The 26,825-nt window shown below is 37.3% G+C and overlaps 2 protein-coding genes and 1 long non-coding RNA gene across 4 annotated transcripts; 1 reads left to right on the top strand and 2 right to left on the bottom strand.

Moving 5' to 3' along the window:
* Positions 1-12,789: 12,789 nt before the first annotated feature.
* LOC128211029 (uncharacterized) lies at positions 12,790-15,256 on the bottom strand. Its single transcript, XR_008257193.1, has 2 exons — positions 15,195-15,256; positions 12,790-13,565 (listed from the first exon to the last, which is right to left on the bottom strand). It is a non-coding gene; the product is annotated as an uncharacterized LOC128211029 (long non-coding RNA).
* A 1,432-nt stretch (positions 15,257-16,688) lies between these two features.
* Positions 16,689-23,188, top strand: LOC128211831 (polycomb group RING finger protein 3-like). 2 transcript variants are annotated; one of them, XM_052916913.1, is made up of 9 exons: positions 16,689-16,826; positions 18,123-18,262; positions 18,573-18,669; positions 19,182-19,237; positions 19,692-19,754; positions 20,226-20,308; positions 20,816-20,962; positions 21,391-21,471; positions 21,857-22,621. In XM_052916913.1, exons 2-9 carry the CDS (start codon positions 18,154-18,156, stop codon positions 21,899-21,901), a joined length of 681 nt encoding a protein of 226 aa, XP_052772873.1. In that variant the 5' UTR covers positions 16,689-16,826; positions 18,123-18,153; the 3' UTR covers positions 21,902-22,621. The 2 variants fall into 2 exon arrangements, with proteins under 2 accessions (XP_052772873.1, XP_052772874.1); XM_052916914.1 differs by lacking the exon at positions 16,689-16,826 and having other exon boundaries at positions 18,148-18,262; positions 21,857-23,188.
* Positions 23,189-23,969: 781 nt separating this feature from the next.
* LOC128210371 (uncharacterized) lies at positions 23,970-26,797 on the bottom strand. The gene is made up of 5 exons (XM_052914686.1): positions 26,506-26,797; positions 26,241-26,353; positions 25,508-26,005; positions 24,955-25,074; positions 23,970-24,590 (listed from the first exon to the last, which is right to left on the bottom strand). The coding sequence occupies exons 1-5, from the start codon at positions 26,649-26,651 to the stop codon at positions 24,160-24,162; spliced, it is 1,308 nt and encodes a 435-aa protein (XP_052770646.1). The 5' UTR covers positions 26,652-26,797; the 3' UTR covers positions 23,970-24,159.
* Between the last annotated feature and the right edge of the window lie 28 nt (positions 26,798-26,825).

Raw genomic sequence — 26,825 nt, 5'->3', positions numbered from 1 at the left:
TATTTGTGTGGAAAGAAAAAATGGTTAAAGTCTCCGACCGAGAATCACTTGCCCCTCACCGTTGTGAGTTCGACGCCTACCAGGGTCGTGTATGGGTGACAGGCATACAAACTGTGCGCTGCTCAGTTTATCATTTAAAACATAGGCGATGGACTGCATAGGAACGTTCCATCAACAAAATACGCAACTACTTGTTGTAATTTACGGCCTGTTTGAATATCAACAATCAAAAATATTTATAATCACAGAACTAGCTAGTTTTTCAGGGGGCGAGGGTGGCTGTATTTCAATCTAGTATCGTTGGACTTCTTACCAGAACTCGTCTAATCCTGATCTGATGTAACATACTTCGATAGCTTCCTCGCCTAAGAATCGAATCTGTGCAACTGGATTAGGAGTCAACTATATAAACCTCTCTGCGATTGAAATTAAATAATTATTAATTATACAAGCAGAATCACTGTAAGTGCACTGTAAGTGACAAGTGTTTGTTAGTGATTTGAATCATTTTCGTAGTCATCAAAGTTGTATAGTGATTAAACGTCCCACACAGATTAATGGAACTAGCAATGATGAATGACTTAAAAATATTATCCCTTTTTTCTTTTCATGACCATTCGAAAAGTGGTTTTAGAAATCATTTAGCACAAAAAGGATAAGCAATTCATGCAAAAGATCTGAGTTACAGGTTAATTACAGCAACCTCTTATTATCATAAATGTTCTTTCTTCCCCAGGACTGTGTACCATTGGAACAACCTACCACTTACTGTTGCCCTCCTCCCTACCCCTGAGCAGTTCAGTGCAGCTATATTTAAGAAATGAACGCCTTCTCGCGTCGGTTCACGATTATATGAATACAACAAGTCTCGTGCATAGTTCGTAAACCCCGAAGGGGTTTACGTTAACTATGCACGCTACTTGTTGTATTCATATACCCGTTGAACTATAGCGAGAAGGCGTTCATTTCTTATATTTATATTATCATTTATATTATTTCTACTTATATCAAAAGAATAATAGTCGATTTATTGGATTATCTTCTAAGAAAATCGATTGCATCTTATTAACACGACGATCGCGTCCGTTATTCGGAAGAGCGGTGGCCAGCCCATATGACGTCACGGAGACTTGTTTATTTCGTATGTGCCAATCAGATTGCGTGACGAAATATCTCGCTCATTTTTTGAAGGAATTTAACATTAACTTGAGATATATTTTAACCTTAATTAGAAGACGTGTCGCGCACACCACCCAGATCCGCTCGTCAAAGGTCAAGGTCACACTTGGAGTCGGCGCAAAATCCGTGTCCGGAGCATAACTTCTATATGGATGGAGGGATTTTAATATAATTTGGCATAAATGTTCTCCATGGCAAGGCGGTGTGTCGCGCGAAAAAATTATGTCTCTGTGGCAAAGGTCAAGGTCACACTTAGAGGTCAAATGTCAAATAACAAGTTCAAGGTTACATAGACCTTAAAACTGAAAACGGTTTCCGCTCAATAACTTAATTATTGTTCAACCTTCAGCTGCCAAACCTGATAGGATGATCACCCATATTGAGTAAATGACCCCTATTGTTTTTGGGGTCACAATATCAAAGGTCAAGGTCATTATCATTCTTTCATCTTCACAAATGTCCATTATGAATCTTTCTGTGAAAATTTAAACCTACAAAGCGGGCTCGACATCTGCCCGTGGGCATGCAGAATGTATTTCTAGTTAACCCTTTTAAACATTCTTTTAAATCTTTTTAAACTACTCTTTAAACCTTCTTGCGATTTTGACGCGCAACCATGTCTACGTCCCCGGGGGTGTTTGACATTACCGGAAGACAGACAGACAGACGGACGGACGGACAAACGGACAGACGGACGGACATACTTCTAATTTTGACCTAATATGACTCAGTTTTAAACTCACTCGAATTAACTAGCATTCTGACCAAATTTTATAAAGATTCATATAAAAATGTGGCCTCTAGAGTGTTTTTACTTTTGTGTGAATATAGATACGGGTCTTGGTAGCATTATCGTTGAATTTGCTAGATCTGATTTTATCACATGACATCGCTTGTTTTTCATGTAATATAATCATTACGAATTTCTTTATATTTAACACGTGTAATATAACTTTGACGTGACTCATTTCCGCCAATACATTCCATATAGAAAAAAGGCGTGAAAAGCGTGCGTACTCATAGCGTTAAAAAGGGTTTATTTTATATGTTTTATTTTTATGTTTTAAGTCATGTGATAAAACGAATCTCACATTCGTTGTCAAAAAATATAATATTTTATTAAACTCGTTCAAGAAAATGTTATAAAGCTCGCCCGAGGCTCGCTATGTAACATTTTCTTGAGCTCGTTTAATAAAATCTTATATCATATGACAACTCATGTGAGATCCTATATATCCGTGGTTCGGGAGTGTTGTTCGGTATATAATAAGGACAATTTCATAAACGAAAGGACTTTTTATTTAAAACTGTATGGAATATAGAGGCGAATCCAACAAAACGTCCCAGGGTGTTGACCTGTGCTTTGGTAAAACTACATGTCACATATGTTTATATCTTAAGCTATTATTTTAGTTAGTAAATCACACAAGGTATATTTAGCACGCATTGTTATGCTCATCAGATGCAATATGTTAAACCAAATTTAGCATAAATTGTATCGTTCTCCACTGAGTTGTTGATTTATTCTTGCACGTGTCACTTATCAATTAAGTATGTTTTCGACATCGCTCCAGTCACATACTATATTGAAAATATTTGCATCCACCTCGTCAGATAACCCACGCAGCCCTTCTACATTGTAAGGCGTGTTAGTAAAAGCCTTCACATATACAGTCTTTACACTTTTGTCAAGTTTTAATAGCAAGGCTTCGTCTGCGTAACAATTCACTAAAGCAGCATCTAATATGTCATCACTTATAAGGGCGTGGTATCTTTCTGGAATGTGGTTCCGAATTCGTTTGTATGGCTTTCTTGAGAACTCTTCGCCATCTACCTCTAGCACCGGGACAAAATGGTCGCTGGAATTCTGAATGTACACTGCTCGACCCCTTAAATTACCACCAATGAGGCCTAACGGTTTGTATTCTAACCAACGCCACTGTTCCTTACTGCCATACTGTGAATAAACATACACAACGCTTCTGGTGAGAGTTGCAAAAGCAAATATCTCCACTTCTGTTCCCCAAGTGTTTTCGGAGGCCATCATTGACGTGTCTAGATATCTGGAAACCGAATCACGTGTAATGCCTTTCATTAGAGTTTCGTTTTCTTTCATGAAGTCAACAATCGCTTGCCTTATCAAGCTATGGTGTGTTTGTACGCCAAAAACTAAATAACTGAATGTTCTAAACAAACAATTGCCATCCCCACGCATGTTTACAGTTTTAGTAGGTTTGGCGTCTCGTCGTATATATTTGTCTGGACCGGATGCATACGTGTTTTTGACTGCCGACTTAAATACACTCGAGATTTGTTCCTGCCATTCTTGATTAGATGGTCTGAATTGAAATGGTTGGGGTTCTTGATTAGTAGATTCTGTAGAATTGGTAGGTTGTGTTGCAACATCTTCTCGCGATACTCTTCTCTTTTTTGGAGGGAGATTGCAGTCGTCAGATTTATCGTTTCTTTTTGCAGGTCTTTCAAACGCTTTCTCGTTTGCTTGGGTTCCTGTTTCTTTGTTTATTAGACTGTGGTCATCTTTTGGACCTTCAGTTGGTCGCTTTTCTGTGTTATCTGTAGCAGCATCGTCATTACTCTGCCTATAGCGATTCAGTCTGTTCCCACTTACACTTGTTTTCATTCCTTCTAGGAAATAAGTGCCTTTTCCAGTTACTTTTGTTATTTTGAATGGTCCTTTCCATTTTAGACCCAATTTCCCTCCTTTTCTCGTCAATTTTCTGGTGTTATGAAGAAGGACTTGGTCGCCGACTTCAAAACCTGCTGTATCGTCTTTAGGTAGTGAAGAATCGTAATATTTCTTCTGCTTCGATTGTGCCGTTTTAATATTGGACGATGCTTCTTTTCTGTTGCACGACAGTTTAATGAACGAGTCTATTCTTTCCTTTAGTGACAATTCAGAGTCTTGGTTATCATCCGATTGCATTGCTAAGTCTAGTTCTATTGGTAAGCGTGCGTGCCTTCCAAACACAAGATAGAATGGTGTTTGTTTCGTCGACTCATGTTTAGACGTTCTATAGGCAAACAGTACGTATGGTAACTTAATGTCCCAATTTTTCTGCGACAAATCTACACTGTGCACAAGCATATCGCACAAAGTCCTGTTAAATCTTTCAGTATGTCCTCCTGTTTGTGGGTGATATGCTGATGCAATTCTATGTTCTATCCCAAACTGCTTGCAAAACTTTTCATTCAAGTCGTTGCAGAATTCTCTCCCCTGATCCGTTATTAATACGCTGGGGCAACCATGTGTCGTGACAAACTTTGTGAATACTGATAGTACAGTTTCAGATGACTTGTCTGGAATCCCTTCTGCCTCTACCCATTTTGTCAAATATTCTGTTATAACGACAATGTACTTGTTTCCTGAAATGTATAAATGTAAGCATTTTACAATACTTATTTTAATCAACGATGCATTGTCAAAGACAATACTAGTATATCCCCAGCCGATAGATGTTTCTTTTCAAGTTTGAGTTTGCATAGAAACTAGAATTTCATTCTGCATGTCTACGGGCCAGCATCGCAGTTTTAAGATGTTGCATAAAAATTCCCTCATGCATATAGGATATCCTCTAGAAAAGCACTTCTAATGACCTCTGTTATCTTTACCTTTAACTGGAGACCTGGTTGATGCGTGCGACACTAGATCTCATGGTAGTTAACATTTGTGTGAAGTTATAGTAAAAAAAATCTCTTCATGCAGTTACCAGATATGCCCTGCACAAGCATTTATCAGTGATCTCTAAGAAGACCTTTACCTTTGACCCATAAACCCAGTTCATGCGCGCAGAACTAGAACTCATGGAGGTGATCACTTGTGTGAAGTTTTTACAGAAATTCCTCCATTTTCATTCAAATTGGAGTTATGGTCCGTAAAAATCAGGACGGACACATGCACGCACATATAGCGAACATCAAAACCTGGCGACTAAGGGTCGAGTTCACCGAAGGTGGGCTCGACAAAAATGGAAGGAAAATAAAAAAGCACTACTCTGTTTCTTAATAATATCTTTCTCAAGTTTACAGTTGATATGTTCTATACAAACTACTTTAAGAAAAAAAATCCCCCATTCATTTCGCTTGAAAATTGCAAATTGCTAGTCAAATGCTATAACTCTTAAAAAAAATAATTGAAATCTGGCCAATAGTCTTCAAGAAATAGCCCGGAAACAAAATTTGGACGGACGGACAGACGGGACAGACGGACGGAGGGCAATCCTATCTCGGTTACACCGGTAGGGGAGTTCCATAAAAAAATTCAATGTACTTTTGGAGATATAGTGGAATCCAGTTAGGTTAAGATGTGTTGAATGTTTTTTAAAGCAGACAGACAGACGGACGCAAAAACGAAAAAAATAAATAAATAAAAAGACGTGCATAATCTCCATATTGCCCTTTATCACTATTCCAAGTTTCATGAATTTTTTTTAAGTATTTTGAAGATATCGCGGGATCCAGATTTTCGGACGGACGGACGGACAGACGGACGGACGGACAGACTGACGGAGGGCATTCCTATAGTCCTCGTAGGGGACTAATAAGCCTGATCATATTTGACTGACAGGTCATAAACAGCTGGTACATTGACATATCAGCTGGCAACCGTCGACGGCGTTTAAGTTACAGAACTATCAAAATTTAATTTAATAAACTATGGTTTTCCCGTAAAAATACAGAACTATCAAAATTTAATTTAATAAACTATGGTTTTCCCGTAAAAATACGACATATATTTACAGTGCTTAAAAAGAAATGCAGTTGCTTTCGCACATGGCCCTGTTTCACATGGGCGGTCGCTTTGCTTGTAACTAATCGTAAACTGCGTAAAATCTATTTCAGTTTACCACCACTCAACAGGTGCATTACCGATACGTCTCTACCGCTCCAGTAACTAAAAATCTCAAGTTAAACTGACTACAATGTATTACAACGTTTCAAATGAGTACGGTGGTACAGAGGTGAAATACCCAGTAGGTTGTTTTCCACCATCATTTAGCATTAACTTCACCGTCAAACCACGTGAAGACTGGACATGGTGATTTTATCAATATAAGTATATTGTAACTTAGCAAACTGATCCTTATAGAAATATGAGTCGCATCATTACTTTTATGCATAATAGTGACTAAAAATGAGCAGTGCAACCGTTGGTACTATGTGAAGGGCGTTTTCTATGTGTAGGGGAGATGTAAAATTATGACCCCCAGTCACAGTTTATGACCGGGGGCACAATATTATGACTCTGCCTCACACAGAAAATAACCCTCATATAGTGGTTTGTGTGAGACTCATTTTCCTATGTGTGGAGGAGTCGTAATATTATGACCCCCGGTCACAGTATTATGACCCCCCGGTCATAGTATTATGACCCCCGGTCACAGTATTATGACCCCCGGTCATAGTATTATGACCCCCGGTCATAGTATTATGACCCCCAGTCATAGTATTATTACGGGGGTCATAACATTATTATGCCCTGTGGTGCCGCATAGCGGTGTTGCCGCATAAAGGTGGTCGGACTCGTTTATGCGGTGATTTTCAACGCATATAGAGGGTGACCACCTTTATGCGGCGACATGCCACGCATAAAACAACTAGATATGTGTCCATAGGACACTGGTGCACCCCTACATGATGCTTAGTAACATGTTATATCATTTGATCTTTAGCGCATATTAAGTTTGTCTTAAAAAGGTTGTTGTGCTCAAGCATGAAGAAAACTAATAAATAAATAGCAAAGTTTTAGTCACTTTTGGGAAATTTCAAACTTTAAAGTCCCATAAGGCTTTTATTTTTATGTTAAAAATGGGTTTAAACATTTGTCTAAATAGGGAATGTCAACAATAAAACGTAAAGAAACACTCACTTTTAATTATCCTACATGTAAACATATAGTAAAAAGAATTAAGGGAGGTAATAAAATATTTTGTTTTCCTTATAATGCTTATTGGATATACAAATCTGTTAAAAAGCTTTAAGAAAACAGTTATTTCTTATATAATTTAACTTGAAAAATATATAATTTCTTTAGTATACTTTAGTCACAAAAATAGTGGCAGCCACTCCAAACACAAAGGCCTTATGAGGCTTTAAATTTGAAGGTCAAGGTCATTCAGAGGCCAAGGTTATCTTCATATTAATTTTTGAAGGTCCAGTTCAAAGCTTTGTTGTGTTCAAATATGAAATTAATAAGTATATTAATACCAAAATTATTACTTCACAAATATTTCCTTATATAATGTATAGTGAATAAAACAACAAAGGGCCATAATTCTGCTAAGACTAAACGCAGCAAAAATTCCTGTCTGTACGATCATCAACATATTAAGGTTGATCATCTGTGAAAGTTTGAACAAAATCCCCCAAGCGGTGTAGGAGGAGTTGCGTTCACAATTTTTTTTCCATATATAATGTATAGTGAATAAAACATCAAAAGGCCATAATTTTGCTAAAACCAATCACAGCCAAAATTCCTGTCTTTACGATCATCTACACATTAAGGTTGATCATCTGTGAAAGTTTGAACAAAATCCACCAAGCGGTGTAGGAGAAGTTGCGTTCACAATTTTTTTCCCTATATAATGTATAGTGAATAAAATATGCCCCCACTTAAGATGGAATGACCTTCGGAACTTAAGACTTTTTCAGAGGAAGAGAGAGTGAGTACATAAAACTAGATCCTGGTCTGGTTGAAACTTCATAGAAGTAACTAGTAATTATCGTTTATGTTTTAATGGGTTTCTTTATGCGGCGAAAGGGGGGCCTTTCTGCCGCCTAAACATGCCCTCTGCATGCGTTGAAAATCGCCGCATAATTTTGTTTGACCATCTTTATGCAGCAACACCGCTATGCGGCACCACAATGCCCCGACATATATTGTCTACGAGTCAAAGTCACCAGGGTCTACCAAAGCAGCCCAACAAACCGACAGACAAAACTTACCCTGATAAGAGGTTTCTAGAGGACCTATAAGGTCCATGCCCACTTGCTTGAAAGCCTCGGCGGGAACTGTGATAGGTCGCAGTGGCTTCTTTGCTTTCTTCAGGTTCACCTTTCTTTGACAGTTGTCGCAGTTCTGTATAAACGTGTGTACATCTTCGAAACATCCTTTCCAGTAAAACCTAGTCGAAATCTTTTCCCATCTGAAACAAAGCAAACATAACTATTAGTCCAGATAAGTTACCAAAATACAGTCAACCTTGCCTTAGCGACTCACTGATTTAGACAACTTCCTGCCGTATACGACCCTGTTTACGACCGCCTGACGTAAAAAAATCTATATAAAGTCACTGACTGAATTAAAAGACTCCCTGTCTGACGCCACAAACGACCGTAATGTTTGCACCCCGTGATGATAATATGGCTTAATTAAACGAATTTCATGCATTTTTCAGTCATTAACATATAGCGCTTCGGATCTTGGATTTCTTACCAGCGTGTTAACTTTACTGTGTGCTATGGCAAAAATGTTTATTTTTCTCTTTTATTATCTGAGTTAAGTCAATTTAACCATAACTTCTAATATGTCCAAAATTGGACGATCTGTGGATGCACGAGTTCATTTTATATAATCCGTACGAACAACTTTTCTTGTGAGAAAATCGAATTGGAGCTACCAACCTAATTAAAATTTCGAAATTTCAAAATCCCTGCTCCTTTTAGTATTACCAAACAATAATAAAATATGATGGAAATATAATCTCATATAAACCTATCCATTACCCGATGAATAAACGCGGGATTTGAAAACTCAACCGATGTGCAGTAATATGATATCACGGCAGACAAAATGGCTTGCAAAACAAGTAAAAAGGAATTAGACAAATAATAATGCAAATACGTATACATATTCTAAATAGGGAATATCTTATATCAATTTAAATACCATAATCCAAGAAAAAGACAGGCATCAGGATTTACAAGAACAAATAATAAATTGAAACACTTGACGTTAGTGGACCTGAATTAAAAGACTCCCAGTCATACGTGACCTTTTTGTTAAGGTCTCACGGAAAGTCACCTATTACAAGTTTCACTGTAGTATCATTACTAAAAATAAAGCTAGCCATGGATGCACCTGAGACAAGTTGAAATCCAATACATGTTGTTCTAAATGTTCTAAATGACGATAGAATTATTAGAATTAGTTTTGAGTTTACATAAGCAACTTTCAATGACTGTGGCGTAGTGGTATAATGGAAGAATGCGGAACACTACACATGTTATGATCATGGGTTCGATCCTCATAAGTGCACAGATACAACCTTTTCCTTTTCGGCGGAATTCAAATACTTTCCTGGCATTCTTATAGTTTACTTGGAGGATACTGTCTACTTATTATGTGTACTCGGACCTTATTTGAATTATACATGCAAAATCGAGATAAGTGAGGTTCTCGTGATTTAGATTTTTACATAACATTACTAAATACAAACTATGTAATTCTTTCCAAAAATGAAATAACAAGAGCTGTCACTGTAAGAGACAAATGCCCCCCTAGCACATTGACCTTAATTTGACCTTTGACCTTGAAGGATGACCTTGACCTTGAAATGTTTGAACTCAAAATTTGCAATTCTGTGAAGTTTGATTCAAATCCATTCAATAGTAAAGAAGTTATGGCTGAGACACGAAAAAATTGAACTTTGACCTTTAAGTGTGACCTTGACCTTGGACCTGGGGGACCCGAGAGTTGGATGCGACACACCGTCTCATGGTGCTTTACAATTCTGTGAAGTTTGATTCAAATCCATTCAATAGTAAAGAAGTTATGGCCAAGACACGAAAGATTTGAACTTTGACCTTTAAGTGTGACCTTGACCTTGGACCTGGGGAACTGAGAGTTGGACGCGACACACCTTCTCATGGTGCTTTACAATTCTGTGAAGTTTGATTCGAATCCATTCAACAGTTAAGAAGTTATGACGAAGACACGAAACGGGACGGACGGACGGACGAACGAACGAACGGACGAACGGACAGACAGTGCAATCACTATATGCCTCCCACTTTGTGGGGGGGGGGGGGCATAAAAAAAACTTCCTCACTTGAGGTTCGAACCCACAACCGCTATCGTCATAGATCTGAACGATACCACTGGGCCAGCGACTCTATATGAGAAATTAATATCTGTAATTTCATTAAGTACAGAGCATTTTAGAGGACAATTAAATTAAAGTGAATATGCTAATGCATCAAGTAAATAAAATACTTATCAAAACAATAACATTTACCTGGAGTCATCCGATCATTACACCCCTATTTATTGACAATAAACTCGTATCTCATAATCAGCTTTTTTAAACGGACTATACTTTAATATTGCACACTGCATATCAAAATAAACCAGTATCATTTACTATTGGCATGAAAAGCGGACAATATATAGACAAAACACTTTATTTCAGTTTTATCTAATAATGGAATGATCCAAAGACCTGTTCACCTATATTATAAACTTTAAAATCAAGTACCGTTATATATTCTTTACCTTTTTCAGTATAATGGTTTTGTCAGCGAAAACCAAAATATTGCGTTCGGACTGTTCTCACAATATATTTACAGTTATTATAATCGAAAATTAATCATAACTGATACAAAGATCTAGAGCTTAATGTTAGTTTGTAAAACGACTCATCTGATACGCCTTATTTATACATACATGACTGTTTTAAAGCATGAAATAACTTTGAGAGTATCCCCTGCCTGTCGGTTGTTCGCTCTCAGTGTCCGTGTCCGTCATAATCCGTACAAGTCTAATAACAAGATAGTTGTCTCGTTATAACGAGATACTTAGTCGTTTTTACGAGATATTTATCTCGTTATTACGAGTTCAGTCACGTTTTGACGCTTTTGTTATTCAGCTTTCGTACTAATTTAAATAATCTTAAATGTCATATCTAACACAGGCTCACAGGAATCACAAGTTCCTTTTTGGTCATGATAATGAAATCATTATATCAAACTTACGTTTTTGAAACTCCCAAATGTCCTCCGTGATCTGATGCATGCATGCTCTGAATGATGTCATCTGTCTTCCCTTTCTTAACAACTTGCAAACGTTTTGATGAGCTGGTTTTCTTATAATACAACCCGTCATCAAAAATAAAAGGTTTGCACTTTCTACGAAAATTCCTCTTTTTGTTCTTGTCTTTTACAGAAACGGGATACTTCCCATTTTTTACAAACTCTACAACATCTGTGTAATCTTTCTCGTCCATGCTGCAAGGTTGGACTGACTGCTTACCACAGACCTTTATATATACACGCGTTTACGTAGAACTGCTTTCGGTGTCGCTGTCGTTTTCTTTGATGTTGAACGAGCGGCTTTTCTGAGGTAAATCAAAGGAACTATTTTTAGAAATGATGCAGTCTGCATAAAACATAAAAAACACCGCTCAGTGACATCATGGACTTTGATGTAAGTCATGGCACGAACAGTGACTGCTTAAATAGCTCCTCAAAGCCTTGCATTTTTAACACATTCGTTTTAAGCAATGCCTCCACGGTATGAACAAAGGCTATCTAACGTCAGATGAAGTAGAACAATGTTGTCTTTGAAGTTGAATCATATACAGCTACGTTAAAGCGACTTATGTATATTGTATTACATTGATGATAATTTAAATGAAATTCAAATGGAAGCAATTTTATATTTCATTTCAATAGATGTAGACACAGCAGCTTCTGCAGCAGTAACATGCAGCGGCTCCAGAAGCAAAAACAACAACAACAAATATAAAAGCCATAGAAACACGACAGTGACTTGAATTGATATAGATATGTTAGTAACAGGCTAAGTGGGGGGGGGGGGGTCAATATTTTACAGATAAAATCGGGGGTCATTATTTTATAAGGGGAGTCAGTATTTTATAGAAAATGGTCATTATTTTATATAAAATAATGACCGGGGGGTCATTATTCTATGGGGGTCACTTTACAACGTTACACCGGCCTATGGCTCTGACGACGTGCACATACTTTTGTCTCATGGACATTATATATGTAGTTTCGTGTGAATATTGGGAAATACTCCTGTAAAAGAGCCTGTTCTAGTTCACGCGGATCGGAGGGGGTGCCGGTCGCATCCGTTCTCGAATGTCTAGCTCTTTCCACAAATGACCAATAGCATCGAGATCTGGCCACATGGAAGTAAAAGGCAGCCGCCGGACGTTCTGCTGACCTGGTAACGCCTGGGTCGCACGCGCTGTATGGGTGCAGAAATACTATGCCACGTCTACCGGCTCGTAGTTGCGGAACAGCAACCGGGATCCTTTCTGATTTACACGATTGCATTACACATAGCTTTAATGTAACTATTTGTATTTCTTGAAAGTTCTCAGTAGCTATTTTGTCTAATATAGTAAATCTTAGTAGTTCTTAGCTCTCCGTAGCTATTAGTGGCTTTACTAATATAATAGTAGTACTAGTATAATAGTTATGTAGATTATAAAAATAAAAATTTCCGGGAACTAAATCCTAAAATTGTTTGAAATAGATTATTTCGTGGCCTCCGCCACATGAACATCCGCAAACCTTTACGACATTTACGGCATTGGCATTATTACCGTGCACATGCATGACCGAATACAGTATTTTAGGTTTTATTCATGCATAGTAATGTCTTTCTTGAATATCAGAATACAATACAGGATGTATTGGACATTTTCATACATGTTTACGTTTTAGCAGATTTTGACCAACAGTTGTATAAACCTTAAAGAAAACAAATAAACGCTGTCCAATGTGTATAACATTGAGGTTTTCTAGTGTGGATTAGTGCCACTAAACCTCACCTATTATTTTAGTTATCTTAATGTAGAGTAGTGTACGTTCTGTACCATATACTTAAACTTAACATGCGTAAAAATGATGGCAACAATTGCCGTTCTAAAATATACCATGACAAATGTGCATTTGAATTATTCAGAGAAACAGAGCACTTGTGCGAAATTCTCTCAATCAAACTTCGTCCAGTGTTAAAGTCACGTTCCTGTTAGAAGCACTTATATCTGGCAAGTGTGCAGGGAGCTGATTCTGAGACTTTCCTTTAATGTCCACAAGCCACCTTGCGATACGCCTGTCTTTGTTCACAGGTTGCTGGTAATAATACTGTAACACATCCTCTGTCAAGTTTAGCGGCATGTCAGGCGCCTGCCCGGCCATATAACCCAATTCTCCGTCAACATCAGACTTTATGACATCATAGTTATTTTGTGACTGACCCAGTTTGACTGTTCGCCCTGCGCGCTGTTTGAACGGTTTACTGACGATGTTTGCACCAATACCCTCCGTCGTGTATATGTCACTAGCTTTATCATCTTCGATGTCTTCAAGCTCGCATACACCCGCTTTAGCCGTCTTCTCTGCAAAAACACAGAAAAGAATGGGATAAGGAAATATAGCTTCAATAAAGGTTGTCATTAAAAGTATATACCATGCGCTCAATGCACAGCGAGTGTGACAGGCCCTTTAAAGAAACAATCCGTCACCTTAGTGCAAGAACGCAATATCTGCTTCTATTTCTTTATGCAGTTATTGAGTTATTGCACTAAGGTGACGAATTATTTGATTAATTTTGTTTTATATATCGCTTCAGTATTTTCGAGAATGTGAATTAATTCAGACTGATTAATATATTTCTGTAGTGGATTCAATGATCGTTGTATATCATACTGGTAAGATGTCCGTCATTGTTGTTATCCCAGGCGGACCTGGCTGTCAACTGCGGTTCACGGTCCATTATTATCAAGTCCGTCTCCGGCTGCATCGGTGTCGGACAGTTGGACACGTCGAGTCTCTCTCTCTTTACTCTAAATGTGGTCGTAGAGTCGTCTATGCACAGCGACTCCAGATGTAGCGTGTCAGGCGGTACACATGGCCGCACGAGGGTGTTCTTTTGTTTCCGAGATGGGCCGCGGCCTGGTTCCGGTGTCCGTCGGAAGTCATACTCACGTCCCGGCGCTGGAACCACGTGCTTAGGTGATGAGTTAGATTTTGTTTTCTGTAAAAACATCCTTTTACCCGAAGGCTCCGGTCCATTTATTGCTATCGAGGGTAATGACGCTATATTTTCACCAGACGGTCTGCTTTTATTGAAACTAGACATTTCCTTCCTTGACATGATCAGTTTTTATATCCACCGAAATAGAACTTTGTTTCCATGCAAATGGTGTTTTTATCCTAGGATGTTATCAAACTACGAACAAAAATATTATGCCCACTGAACAGTTGTAGTCATCTATTAAACACATTGATTGATATTCTTTCTGTGAGTATTTCGCACTCTATTCTATATTGGCCAACATTATAGTTAAAATGTTGAATAATATAGTCATTAAAAGAAATCACTTAGGATTATTTCACCCATTTAATCAGTTTAATGCGGATTAATAAACCCCGTTTTACTTGACCACGCCATGATACAATGCAAGGTTCAAGCGAGGTCACCAGTGACTGAACAATACATACAACATCGAGAATAACCTCAAAGAAGAAGAAGAAGAAGAAATAGAAGGAGAGAAAATAGAAGAAGAAGAAGAAGAAGAAGAAGAAGAAGAAGAAGAAGAAGAAGAAGAAGAAATTGAAGAAGAAGAAGAAATTGAAGAAGAAGAAGAGGAAATTGAAGAAGAAGAAGAAGAAGAAGAAGAATGATAACAACAACAACAACAAGATGATGTGATGATAAAGCGATACAGTAAAAAAACGAACAATTCTGGAACCATTTTAAATCTAAAAAAAACTGAAGTTGTATTTTGTACAATATCAACCTAGAATCTGGAGCACATTGCCGGTTTGTTCAATGACATACGCTCTACACAGATTATAAAATAGATGTTTTGGCAAAGATACACATTTTAATAACGACAATCCTAATTTTGAAGCACTACACGTTGCTATAACTCGGAAATTCGATCAGCGCAGATACGTGCTAATTATCAAGTATTGGTTGAAAGTACAACTGCTACAGTCTAAAGAATATTTAAAGTACTAACTTCTTTGTAAAGTAAATCCTTGTATTTATGCGAGGACGGCCTCAACACGTCTAACATTACAGACTAACTTAAACTGGATGTATTTGCTCTTTTGATATAATTTGTTTGTAATCATGTTAATTTATCTGTGCGGCTGTGCATGCTATGATGATTGTTTTGATGATCGTAAGCTGTAAATTCTTATATCTAAAAAATGTTCTGTTCTGTTAAATGTCTACTTGAGAGAAGAATGGAGTTTTAAACGTCTTGGTTTATTCGGAAAATTATAATGTCAAACTATTCGCTTCAGTTTTTAAACAACATTTGATTATTTACTTCAAAAGTTGCCTGCTGGTATTGCAAACATTGTGAAACTTGATGATATTATATACTTGCATTTACAAAGTACATTTTTATGGCTGAATATCTGAGCATGTTATTATAGCATTCAAAAGAAACTACCTTACAATATAACGTATACCGCATATCAGCGCACGGGTAACGTACTGAAACTGTAAGGTACGGGCAAAATAAACTGCCTAATATACTACGTGTATCAGCGCACGGGTAATGTAATGAAACTGGTAGGTTATGGCCGCGAAAATAAACTGCCAAGAGATGGAAGATTCTTTAGTATACGATCTGCAACGAAAACTGAGGATGAACTTTCATTTTAAGATGTTTTTTTTTTTTTAAAAGACCTCCGATCAATGTTTATTGATCTCAAGTATAAGACCCAATATGTTTAAATTTATAGAACTTGTAAGTAGTAACACGGACTATAGGCCCGTATGTGGTACCTGGGAGTAGGGGGTTCTAATTATTGGTCCCAGGGTGTTGGTAGTGAAAAGGACTGTCCAGTTAATTTATGTTATTTCAAGTTCTTATAGGCAAAAATAGACTGAGCAACCTATTAAGATATGATTTGTTTATGTTTTTTTGTTTTGTTTTATAACCATTGTAATAAGCATTATAACAACCACCCGTATTCCGATTACAGAGCTCATTAGCTATTTTTCATCTTGTTATAATGCACATTATGATATTCCCATAGATGAACACTCTCCGACCATATTCCATAACTTTACTTAATTTTATATGTACTGTATGAAAAATTGTTTACGTTGTATATATCTGTATGACGTGATGCTCTCACGGTTGCCATACAAATGGTGTTGTTATTATATGTGAGTCATTCTCTAGAGTCACCACCGCTATGGTCAGGGGTGTAGCCAGCGTTACGCACGTACGCATGTGCGTAACATCAATTGAAAAAGTGAGAAAATGGCCAAAATGGGCATCAAAATGGAGGGCTAAGCTAAAAATTTATATTAGTACACCACCAAATTTTGAGAAGAAGAAAGAGGGGACAATCTGTTAATAAAGTCCTAGCAGGCAGGAAGGTAAAAAACATTTACACCCTTGCATTTGTTCAGCTAGTTTGCACCGAATCATTTCCTCAAATCACGCTAAAGTAAAATTTTGGTTTCCTTTATCCCCGATTTGTAAAAGACGTTTCGACTAAAATATAATAAAATGGCAGCCAAAGGAACTTGTCCCGAAACAAAACTTTTAAACTAAAGTTTTAGTTTTCCTATCAACATATTTGCACGAAACAAAAAAATATCAACGACAAAATATATTGTTTTACAGGTATGACACAACCATTTTTATTTGCTTTTGTTATAAAGGTCAGAAATCTTCATTACAAGCTCACTGACTGATACTGTAGTTACAAACTGATTATCATTTTGTCATTTTCCCTATCTATTTCCAAATATTTTCTTTACACAACATAGTAATTTATTAAAAAAATAGGATCATACTTATAACACGCATCTACAGTCTACTAAAATGGGGTGCAGTGAAGTGAACTGACATCTGCACAATAAAATTTTGAGAATTAAACCTCTTATAAGGCTCATTCTTTTTGAGCTTGCGGGATGGCAATATAAGATAGCTGCCTCATTCTATGATTTTGTAGAATGGATTGGTGTTTTGAGGATTGTGATATAGTTAAATTAAACAAAGGTACTGGAGTTAACATATTAAAACAAAAGGATTGTCATGTTTGAGACTTTGCATTTGATTTATAAATCAAAGAATCTTTCAAAGTTACATTTCTAGTGGAGAAATGCAAGAAAGTAAAAAATGTTGTTGGACATATTTGCAAAGACGTTCTTGATGTGTGACATATGACTACCTACAATTGGTGATGAGGAGAGGTACATTTTGTAACTGAAATAAAAACAATCTAAAGTGATGTAACAAATATAACTTATCTTTATCATTTGTTGCATTGTAGGAACTATACTAGAAAGACGTATGCCTACAGTACCAGGGCTTTTTCTGCCCATTTTGGGGAAAAGACCCTAGACATTTTGGGAAATTTTTAGTTTAAAGAACAAGTTTTTCAGTCTCCTGCAAACAAGGAAATTATTAAAATGGCTAAAATATCACTCCTTGGGGTCAGAGTGTAAACATCTATTGCAATCAATCATGACATGACAGATAATATTTTATACTGATAGATCTCTGAATGTGATGAAAATCCCTGATTTCTGAATTCAATTATTCCCAAAACTTTACATCACATAATTTATTATGCACCAGTCAATTGAAAACACGGCCTCTCCAAGTACCCATACATATTTTCCTATTGTGATATCATGCAATGTCTGAGGTTTTGAATGTTGTTGATGATGATTTTGCAAACAGGGTTCAGTTGCGGACAGGGCCAAGATGATGAATGAATTGTAATAAGTCAGCAGAATATATTTATTATACACATATTGTCAGCCTTAGATTTTCCTGATTTGCTGCTTTAGGCTAATCTGAAAAGTATTTGTAAACACCAAACTATCTTTGGTGAACTCTTTGTCAACTAACTATTGCCTACAATGACATTATTTTACCCCTACTCATGAGGACATCATTGTGTCGTTTCAGAGTGGCTGGTGAATAGCATGTGTAGTTTAAGATGATGGAAAAACGTGCTAAACTGAAGAAGGTGAACCCGGAGATCACGTGTGGCCTGTGTAAGGGATATCTTGTGGAGGCCACAACCATCACAGAGTGTCTACACACATGTAAGATTGTATACCTTCAAGCTTGATTTGAAATGTTTAACAAGATAGATTTAAAGTCATTGTTTTATTTTGTAGTAAATGGGCATGCCAATATATATTTTTATTCAAAGGTAATTATTTTGAAATGATATTAATTGTTTGTTGAGGTTAATCAGCAGATAATGAAAGGAAACAGAGAATAATTTAACCACCATATTTACTTTTTGTTTGATTTTTTCTGAAATGAACAGGTGTGTATTATTCCCTGAGGATATATGAACAGTAGAGTTATATGTTCTTGAATTGAAACTGAAGGACGAGGTATTTTCAGTCTGTCGTAGTTGCCTAGTTAAGTTTTTACTAGAGAACAACACGTGTCCACGGTGTGGGGACCTGATACATCAATCACACCCTCTCAACTACATCAGGTATGTGGGCAAGTCATTCAAATTTTATAGAGCAATAAAATGTATGAACATAATCTTTTACTGGAGAAAGGGGGTCAACAGTGTCAGTCATCTGTGCACCTCAGGACATTCAATTGATTTAAATTAATGAAAAGTGACTGTCAAATGAATAAATGAATGGAAAGTGATTGTTGAAGACTGAGTTTTAGCTACTAAGATTAAATGGGCAGCATTCTCATGTAACACTGGTCTGCTGATACTTTAATTTTCAAAGGAACATCTTCAGTTGTTTTCCACTGTCTTGAAAAAAAGCTTAGTAATACATGTAGGAGTAATGACTGTATTCTTCAATGGTTAAAGTTGTCATTTGTTGTAAATTGTTGCCCCACATTTGTTGAACATATTATTTCACTAAAAATGGTCTACAGGTCTAATGTGTACATTGTGCATTTATCCACTGGTCAGTCCTGTGTTATACAACGTATCAACTGTGTAAAGATGTAATAAAATGCATGTGACATTTTGTATTTCAGCCATGACAGAACAATGCAGGACATTGTCTATAAGCTGGTGCCCAATCTACAAGAGAGTAAGTGTTATAATGCTTATCTTGTTAGTTTTTCACTGATTTCGAAATGTTTTTAATATACTGCTGCTTTCAGTTTGTGTACAAAAATGTCCACTTAAACCTTGGTGCTTAAGAGTTCTATATATTTTGTAACATTTAAAAGTTAGAGGTTACCTGACCTGTAAACTGAGAAACTTATGTTCCATCGCCACCACTAACGTGACTTGGTGGTGTTGGGGGCTATATAAGAATCACCTTGTCCCATCCGTCCTGGGACATCAGGCATAGTCTTTTTTTCCAATAAGGTGGTGTGGTGGGGGAAATAATCACATACTATGATAGCTCTAGTTATTTATCTTCAATGTAGGTCTGTCAGTCTTCATTTTTTCTTAGCTTGTGAAGAAGCATGGTTTAAGATGATGTTACTTTTAAGGAGAATCTTTGCCACTGTAAACACATTCAATATCAATTTCAGATGAAAGGAAAAGGCAGATAGAGTTCTACAAGAAGAGAGGAATACAGATGCCGAATGGCGATGGTATGTCATGCATTAAGACATCAAAACTTGGGCCCTGACTTGCAATTTGCATTCACTGAAGAAAGCCAATTCTTAAACATTCATGTCATATAAGTTAGCATAAAGGGTATGGTATTTCTACAAACAAAAAACTCCACAACTTAAAAACCACTGCAAAATATTTAAAATTTACTTTAATGGCAGGTTTTCTCAATGTTATGGCATAACTTATGTACCAGGGGAAAATCTTTATTTCTGTCTGATAAGATTGAAATTATAATTATGTACATGTAGTTTTTGTCAATTTTGACGTTATTTCATTTCAATCTGGAAATTTGAAAGATTTAATCTCGCGGCAGAAGTAAAGGCCTTATTCCCTGCTGAAATCCTAGGCTAGCACCTGATCCCCCAACGCTGATAAAAGACTGTAGCCAGATTTATATAAATATCGCAAAATGCAACATTTTTTAGAATAACACTTTGTTATTTCAGCATATGAGGAGGACAAGAAGAACATGGAGAAATCTCCGCCCAAACAGGTGGACAACAAGGACTTCCATCGCCTGGACGAACAGGTCAGGCTGTTTTTAGCAAGTCTGTTTTACGAAAAAAAAATAAAGGTATTGTCAGATGTCATAGCCTTTGTGTCAGTACTCTCATTGTCATCATAGGGCAATAGCTCTTAACTCAAAAATAGTTTAAAATATACACAGTCATGTTACCGCCTTAAACCACAGAAAAAGTCACATGTTTATTAGAGTGACTTCAATAATTGTCGAGTTTTGCACCTTTCGACTAAAAGAAAAAAAGAACAACATTGGCATTCACTCTGTGTTGCTCTTGTCTGGGTATGCAACAAGTCTTACTTTTTTACAATCTTTATATCTTGATTAGCAATACTATAATCAGATATGCATTTGTCTTTAGCTTACTTTTTTCACATTTCTAGTTTGTATTGTCTGTTGTTGTGGGGTTTTTTTACCGCAGAAAAAAGTTTAGGTTTTGTCATTGATATTGTGGGCTTGTTGTATTTGAACATGTTTGTAGCCTTTAAATTATGCATATTATCTCTCTCCCCCCAGGTGAACATCTGTTTGGAATGTAAGGAGATCAACACTCTAAAAAGCCTGAAGCGTAGGATCCTGCGTCTCTCGTCCCTGGCAACCGTCACACACCTGAAGAAGTTTGTGGCCCTCAAGGTGTTCGACACCATCGACAGATACAAGGATGTGAGTATAACTGCGGCATTTCTGAGCAAGAAAACCTGCTGGTTCTCTGGAACAACCTTGGAGGCTGTGTGCATGTTACATCGATATCGCTTTTAATCTTTCATCATAATTATAAATACAAAATAATACTAGTTGATTCAGTTTAACTAAATGGCTTTCTTTGTTTAAGTGATTTTCCTCCTATTAGTTTTATTAACAGTTAAAATACTTAAGTTACACATAATGTACCTAGTCAATGTAACGTTTCTGCAGTGTGCATGGTATGTGTTCTAAGAGGTGATAAATGTGCCAATTAAACTTGTTAAAACAGTTGATCATAAAGCTTTCTGTAAAAACATGTAAACATGTACATGTATTTTCTATGGAAACTGTTATGCCTGTGTTCTAAATAAAAACAGAATTTTAATATTTTACTATAAACATTTCAGGTAGACATTCTGTGTAACGAGGAACTTCTGGGAAAGGACCACATGTTGAAGTTCATCATTGCAACTCGCTGGAGAAATACAGTGTGTAACATTCACTTCCCACTTTATTTGCATGGCTCAAATTTTGACATGGAACTTGGTACACATGATCACTATGACAATAACCTGTCTCACAACCTTTACTGAAGTATTTTACAAGTACTTCAACTGTATGTTAATCAATGCAGAACAGATATGTTCTATGTTTAAGAACTAATAATAAGAATTTGTGAAAAGTTAAATAGGAAACCTCTGACAAAATGTCTTTAAATTTCTTGTAAAACAATCTAGTTAGCCAAATGGCTGTAGTCACCTGAGAGTTATTGCCCTTTAATTATAGAAATCTCTAGATCCCCATTATGTTTTACTCAGGTGAGCGATATAGGGCACTCTTGGTTCACTCTTCTAGTTGTCCCTTTTTTTTCAGGATGGACCATTGTTGCTTCACTACCGGAGGAAGATGGAGTTATGAGGAGAATTGCCGATAAGAGTGAGGGAAAGTTTTATACAAGAGATGAGACACTCAACAGCCTGGCATCTGATGCACGTTCTTGGATGTGTAGAACATGTATGTGCAACTGAAAAACTCAAAACAAGTTCTAGTTCTCTTCATGGTCATTAGATTTGGAAAGACAAGGTGTAAATTTATATGTGTTTTCTTGTGGTCAGTTTCTAAACCTACACTCTAGATAGTGTAAAGTACATCATGTATCCATAATTCAGAGGGGAGATATTTGGTACAGTACTGGGTGGTACACATGTACCTGTTGCACTCATGCTAATTGTTCAAGTTGGGACTTTCCTCAACTTATTAAAATGTACTTTTGTCATACAAATGTATAGATATTGAATCAAGTTCTTAAAAAGATCAAACCTGTTTATTATGCAATTATTTATATGCCATAACATTTCGTGGGCTCAGTGCAAGATGACTGTAACTCAATATAGATATGGAAGCCATTACAACAGTCTTGAACTAAGTCTGCGAAATGGTTCTTTGTAATGATAGTTCAGGAGTTTTGTTTATTCTTTCTAATGTTTCTATTTTCTTTCTACATACTATGTTTTTAAACTTATCTGGACTAATGCAATTCATTTGTGCATTCGGAACTCTTCTTTTGGAGGTTGTTGGTATTCATGTTAATGAACTAAATAAATAAATTGCAAACCATACCTATGTTGTAAATATATAATTATGCCATATGATGGATACTGAAATATGTTGATTAATGGCAACTGTGGTGTTAAGTATACACAAATGTAGTACAAGGTACACCTACTGAAACAATGTTTTTGAATGATCACTTTAACAATAATCCCACAGAAGCATAACAGTTGGATCATTAATAGATCAATAAAAGAAAACTCGACAGTAAATGAGTTTGAGGAAATTTAGTCCAAGTTAGAATGATTTCGTCATTGTGGTGCAACACATTTATTCAACAAACATTTTTAATTAATTCAAAGCACTTTGGTACTCGGTATATTTTAATAAACCCTGATTAATGGTGTACAAGATATAAGTAATTGCAAAGTACTTGAATAACAACAAAACAGCAGTGATGTGTATGTTAAAATGGATATGCTTGTGGTTTAAACATTTAATTAGTCATTGTAATGTATGCTTTAGAATATATATATATTTGTTAAAATGACGATATTTAAAAACAATTGTTTTATTGGATGATGATTAGAGATGACGGTTGTGGTGATGATAATGATGATAATGATGATGGTGATGATAAAGTGATGATGATGATGATGATGATGATGATGATGATGATGATGATGATGATGATGATGATAAAGATGATGGTGATAAGGTGATGACGTGTGCTTTTAAGTCGTTATATTTTTCACATTTTATGAACACATATAAAGGTCACCTACAATTCTGCTCGTTCAACAATGGCAACAAATATACGAAAATAATGTATATTTATTAAATTCCTCTAAAGTTTATACTCTTGTTAACTCTTCTGCAGAGGAGACACCATTTTCTGCCACCCCAGATAAGAAGATCTAAATATTTGGCCAGGCTGGAAATCCTTATCTTGCCCACAGGCAAAGGTAAAAATGTACCCGTATGTCAAAAATAAAATAAAATACGTTTTTACAATCTGTTATTTAACTAAGACGGGAGAAAAAGCATCTACCACGGCCGCACGTGTAAGATAGGTTCATCACAACCCTCGCACAGGGTCTTTTGCAAAACACCCTGTGCTCGGGCTGGGATGAATCAATCTTACAAAAGCGGCCATGAAAGGTACTTATATTTCTATGAAGACGTTTTCATCAGTAATCTATTTACACCAGCTTCCCAGTTTAGACGAGAAGGCGGTACAAAAAGAGTTGACGGCTGATGTAGCTACGCTTTCTAGCTTATTTGCTCGCCGCACGGCAAGTTTCATTGATGATGGTATAAAGATGATGGCTGCATTTTTTTACTTTACAACAATATATTTCAGAGAATAGGTTTTAGTTTATGACTGTGTTTATTACATTATTAATTTACACCAACTTCCCAGTTTCGATGGGTAGGCGTTACAAAAACACCTACATTCTGAACACCTACATTCTGAACACCTACATTCTGAACACCTACAAAAGATCACTGTATAACAACACTCCTGCTTGTTCAACAATGGCAAAAATGAAATAAAAAGTATATTTACTGAATGTCTTTTTATTTATTTTACTTGACTACAGTATATTTCAGAGGAGAGACCTCTATTTACACCAGCTTCCCAGTTTAGACGAGAAGGCCGTACAAAAAGCATTGACGGCGGCTATAGCGACGCTATCTATCTCATTTGCTCGCCGCACGGCAAGTTCAGGACTGGAGTTGCGCAATGCTGATGCCAGCAGCCCCGCCTCCTTGTAGTCATAGAGATTAGCGAACTTGTACACTTCCGCCTTCAGGTTGGCCTTGGTGGTGTGTCCCGTGAATATATCAAAGCGACGACGGCTCTCCCCCGTGTAATATTCACGGAGATGCTGACTCAGCGGTTTTGTGCTATCCGCCATGATACGCTTGCCGATGTTAAAGCCATCGATATCACCGAGGATTTCTGCGCGCGTTGCCATGCCGCCTTTCCCTGGCAACTCGTACTTCCCGTTCTTCCAGGTGCCCGCGGGGCCTATGACTGGAGAGGTTGGGTCTGAAATGCAAGTTCGCAGTTATTGGTCTCAATTCATTAAAATTATCATTTCAGAAGATCTCACCAGAAACGCTATGTATGATTTTATCATTATATCTTTTTATATTGAATCACACTACTTAATTGACCTTTATATGATACATACGCTATGCATTAAACACAGCAGAATTAAAAAAAAAATCTGAAAGTTGCCACAATTCTCATGCGACCCCACCATATTGTTTTCAGTCCCAGATTGAGAGCGCACGTCCCAAGTTGCACCTCTAAGATGCCTGTGACCTCTAACGTTCAATCGTGAAACCGCCCCTGATTGTTGTTCATTTACTTTAAATAATACAAGACGATGCAACAAAACAACTCTTACCTCTGCTGTTTCTCAGCCCCGACTGACCCAGATCCCCGGAAAGTGTCGTAGCGAACAAGTTGTCCATTCCCATAAACTTCTGGTTGTCATAGCCAGCGGTGGCCCCTGTTATAACATGCCCTACAAATACACACGGATATCAACGCTCGTTTGTCGTAGTGCTGTTATAGTGTTTCGAAAGGAAAAGAAACATATCTCCACCTGTAGTAAAAGCCATAGTTATGCATGGGACTTGTGTGTACTGCACGTGTTTCATGTACAAGTCTTACAATACTTAAAACATATATATGTTTAACTATTTTTTAGTTATGGCCATTATTTAACTTTTTACACGACGATGACAACGAAACAGACGTCTTTAAAACTTCTATACAAACACGCTACATAAGCAATAAGCAAGACATACGAATACGTAATACGGTCGGCGTACGAAGGCATCGAACTATACCTGATACATTTCCATTCGGCCGAAAACCGTTGTAAGAAACGCCCGATTGCTGTTTATAAGTCACGATAAAAGTACATTAAAATTTAGTACTTCTTGTGTATTCACCTAGTGCGACGGTCTCGCCATTGACCTTGATGACTCCGAGCTCGGCGCCGCCCTTGAACCTGTGGTCCATCATTTCGCGGAGCTGGTCAAACGTCCCCTTCTGCGCCGGCGTCATCGTGAATCCCTCCACGTCCCGCCCTGCCAACGGAATCGGGTTGTTCACATTCAACATCATTTTCCACAAAGAGCTGTCGTAGCGGCCGACCAGCATCCTTAGCTTGTGGGCCATCTGGTCGGGCGGAAGATCCGGCAGAAGGGCCTCTAGTTTCTCTAGCTGATATATAAACTGATGGTATGTCATCTTCTTGGCGTCTTTGTCCTCTTTTGGCTCAGGCGGGGCCGAGGCCGGAGTGGGTGGTTTTGGGGGTTGGGCTGGGGCTCCTCCAACAAAGCCACCGCCGCCAAAAGGGAAAGGGAAAGGGTCTTCCCAACGGGAAGGGATACCAAAATCCAACAATGGACTGGGAGGACGCCTTGGTGCCGTTATAACGACAGTATCTAGAGAGAAAATGTTTCATGCTTTGAGTAAGTGCACAATTTGATCTTTTAACGATGAAAACAAACAAGCATCATTATACTGAAATATAAACAACGATGAAAACAAACAAGCATCATTATACTGAAATATAAACACTTATTATCGACATGAAATTGACTTGAACAGTGTAAAATGACTATACAGTATTATTTGTATGTTGGGAGTAAAGCTGAACGTCTACTGTCGAAAACATACCTAACAACACGCTACTATCGCCTCCGCCCCGACCTCCGCTGCTACAAGAGTCTGATTGCCGCTTTGAGCGAGACACTGCCCGCATGTCTTTTATGTGACTTGCAACATGAAGACTGCATCAAAGATTATAAATAGATGAAAATATATAGTATACACGAACTATATGTTACGTCCTCCTGTATACAAGTATATATTTGTGATACAGTTCACAATGGTGATCGAAGTCAAAATCAATTAACGTAACTTAAGTAAAAAAAGGTCTTACCCCTGCTTAACTGCAATAATTTCCAACAATGCCCTTTTCTCGCGTGAGAGATGTTTGAAGCTTGCCCAACCATTGGCCCCCTTCCCGAGACAGACAACAGTTACTAACACAAGCCAAGCACGTACTCCCCTGCTAGGCGTCCACATGTCTTTAGGTGCGGTTCGATCTGAGGTTGTCTTAATATAATTATACTGTTACTTAAACAACGGAAAACCCCAGATCCGCTTGAGGCTGTGTTTTCCACGAAAAAACATCATGTTGGGAACTGCAAACACATAAACACATAACTTAAATTGACTCGTACTAAAGCAGGTAAAGCA

Source organism: Mya arenaria, chromosome 12 (genome assembly GCF_026914265.1).
Source record: "Mya arenaria isolate MELC-2E11 chromosome 12, ASM2691426v1".
Classification (NCBI taxonomy): Eukaryota; Metazoa; Mollusca; class Bivalvia; order Myida; family Myidae; genus Mya; species Mya arenaria.
Note: the sequence above shows the minus strand (reverse complement) of the source record. Positions and strands in the feature narration are given on the sequence as shown.

What these genes read in the sequence shown, in the direction of transcription:
- LOC128211831 (XM_052916914.1), top strand. Translation starts at nt 18,154, where the DNA reads ATGATGGAAAAACGTGCTAAACTGAAGAAGGTGAACCCGGAGATCACG. An exon ending in CACCCTCTCAACTACATCAG is followed by an intron (nt 18,670 to 19,181) that starts GTATGTGGGCAA and finishes TTTGTATTTCAG; the next exon opens with CCATGACAGAACAATGCAGG. An exon ending in GGTGCCCAATCTACAAGAGA is followed by an intron (nt 19,238 to 19,691) that starts GTAAGTGTTATA and finishes TATCAATTTCAG; the next exon opens with ATGAAAGGAAAAGGCAGATA.
- LOC128210371 (XM_052914686.1), bottom strand. Translation starts at nt 26,651, where the DNA reads ATGTGGACGCCTAGCAGGGGAGTACGTGCTTGGCTTGTGTTAGTAACT. An exon ending in ATTATTGCAGTTAAGCAGGG is followed by an intron (nt 26,354 to 26,505) that starts GTAAGACCTTTT and finishes TCTTTGATGCAG; the next exon opens with TCTTCATGTTGCAAGTCACA. An exon ending in TGGCGAGACCGTCGCACTAG is followed by an intron (nt 25,075 to 25,507) that starts GTGAATACACAA and finishes GTGTATTTGTAG; the next exon opens with GGCATGTTATAACAGGGGCC.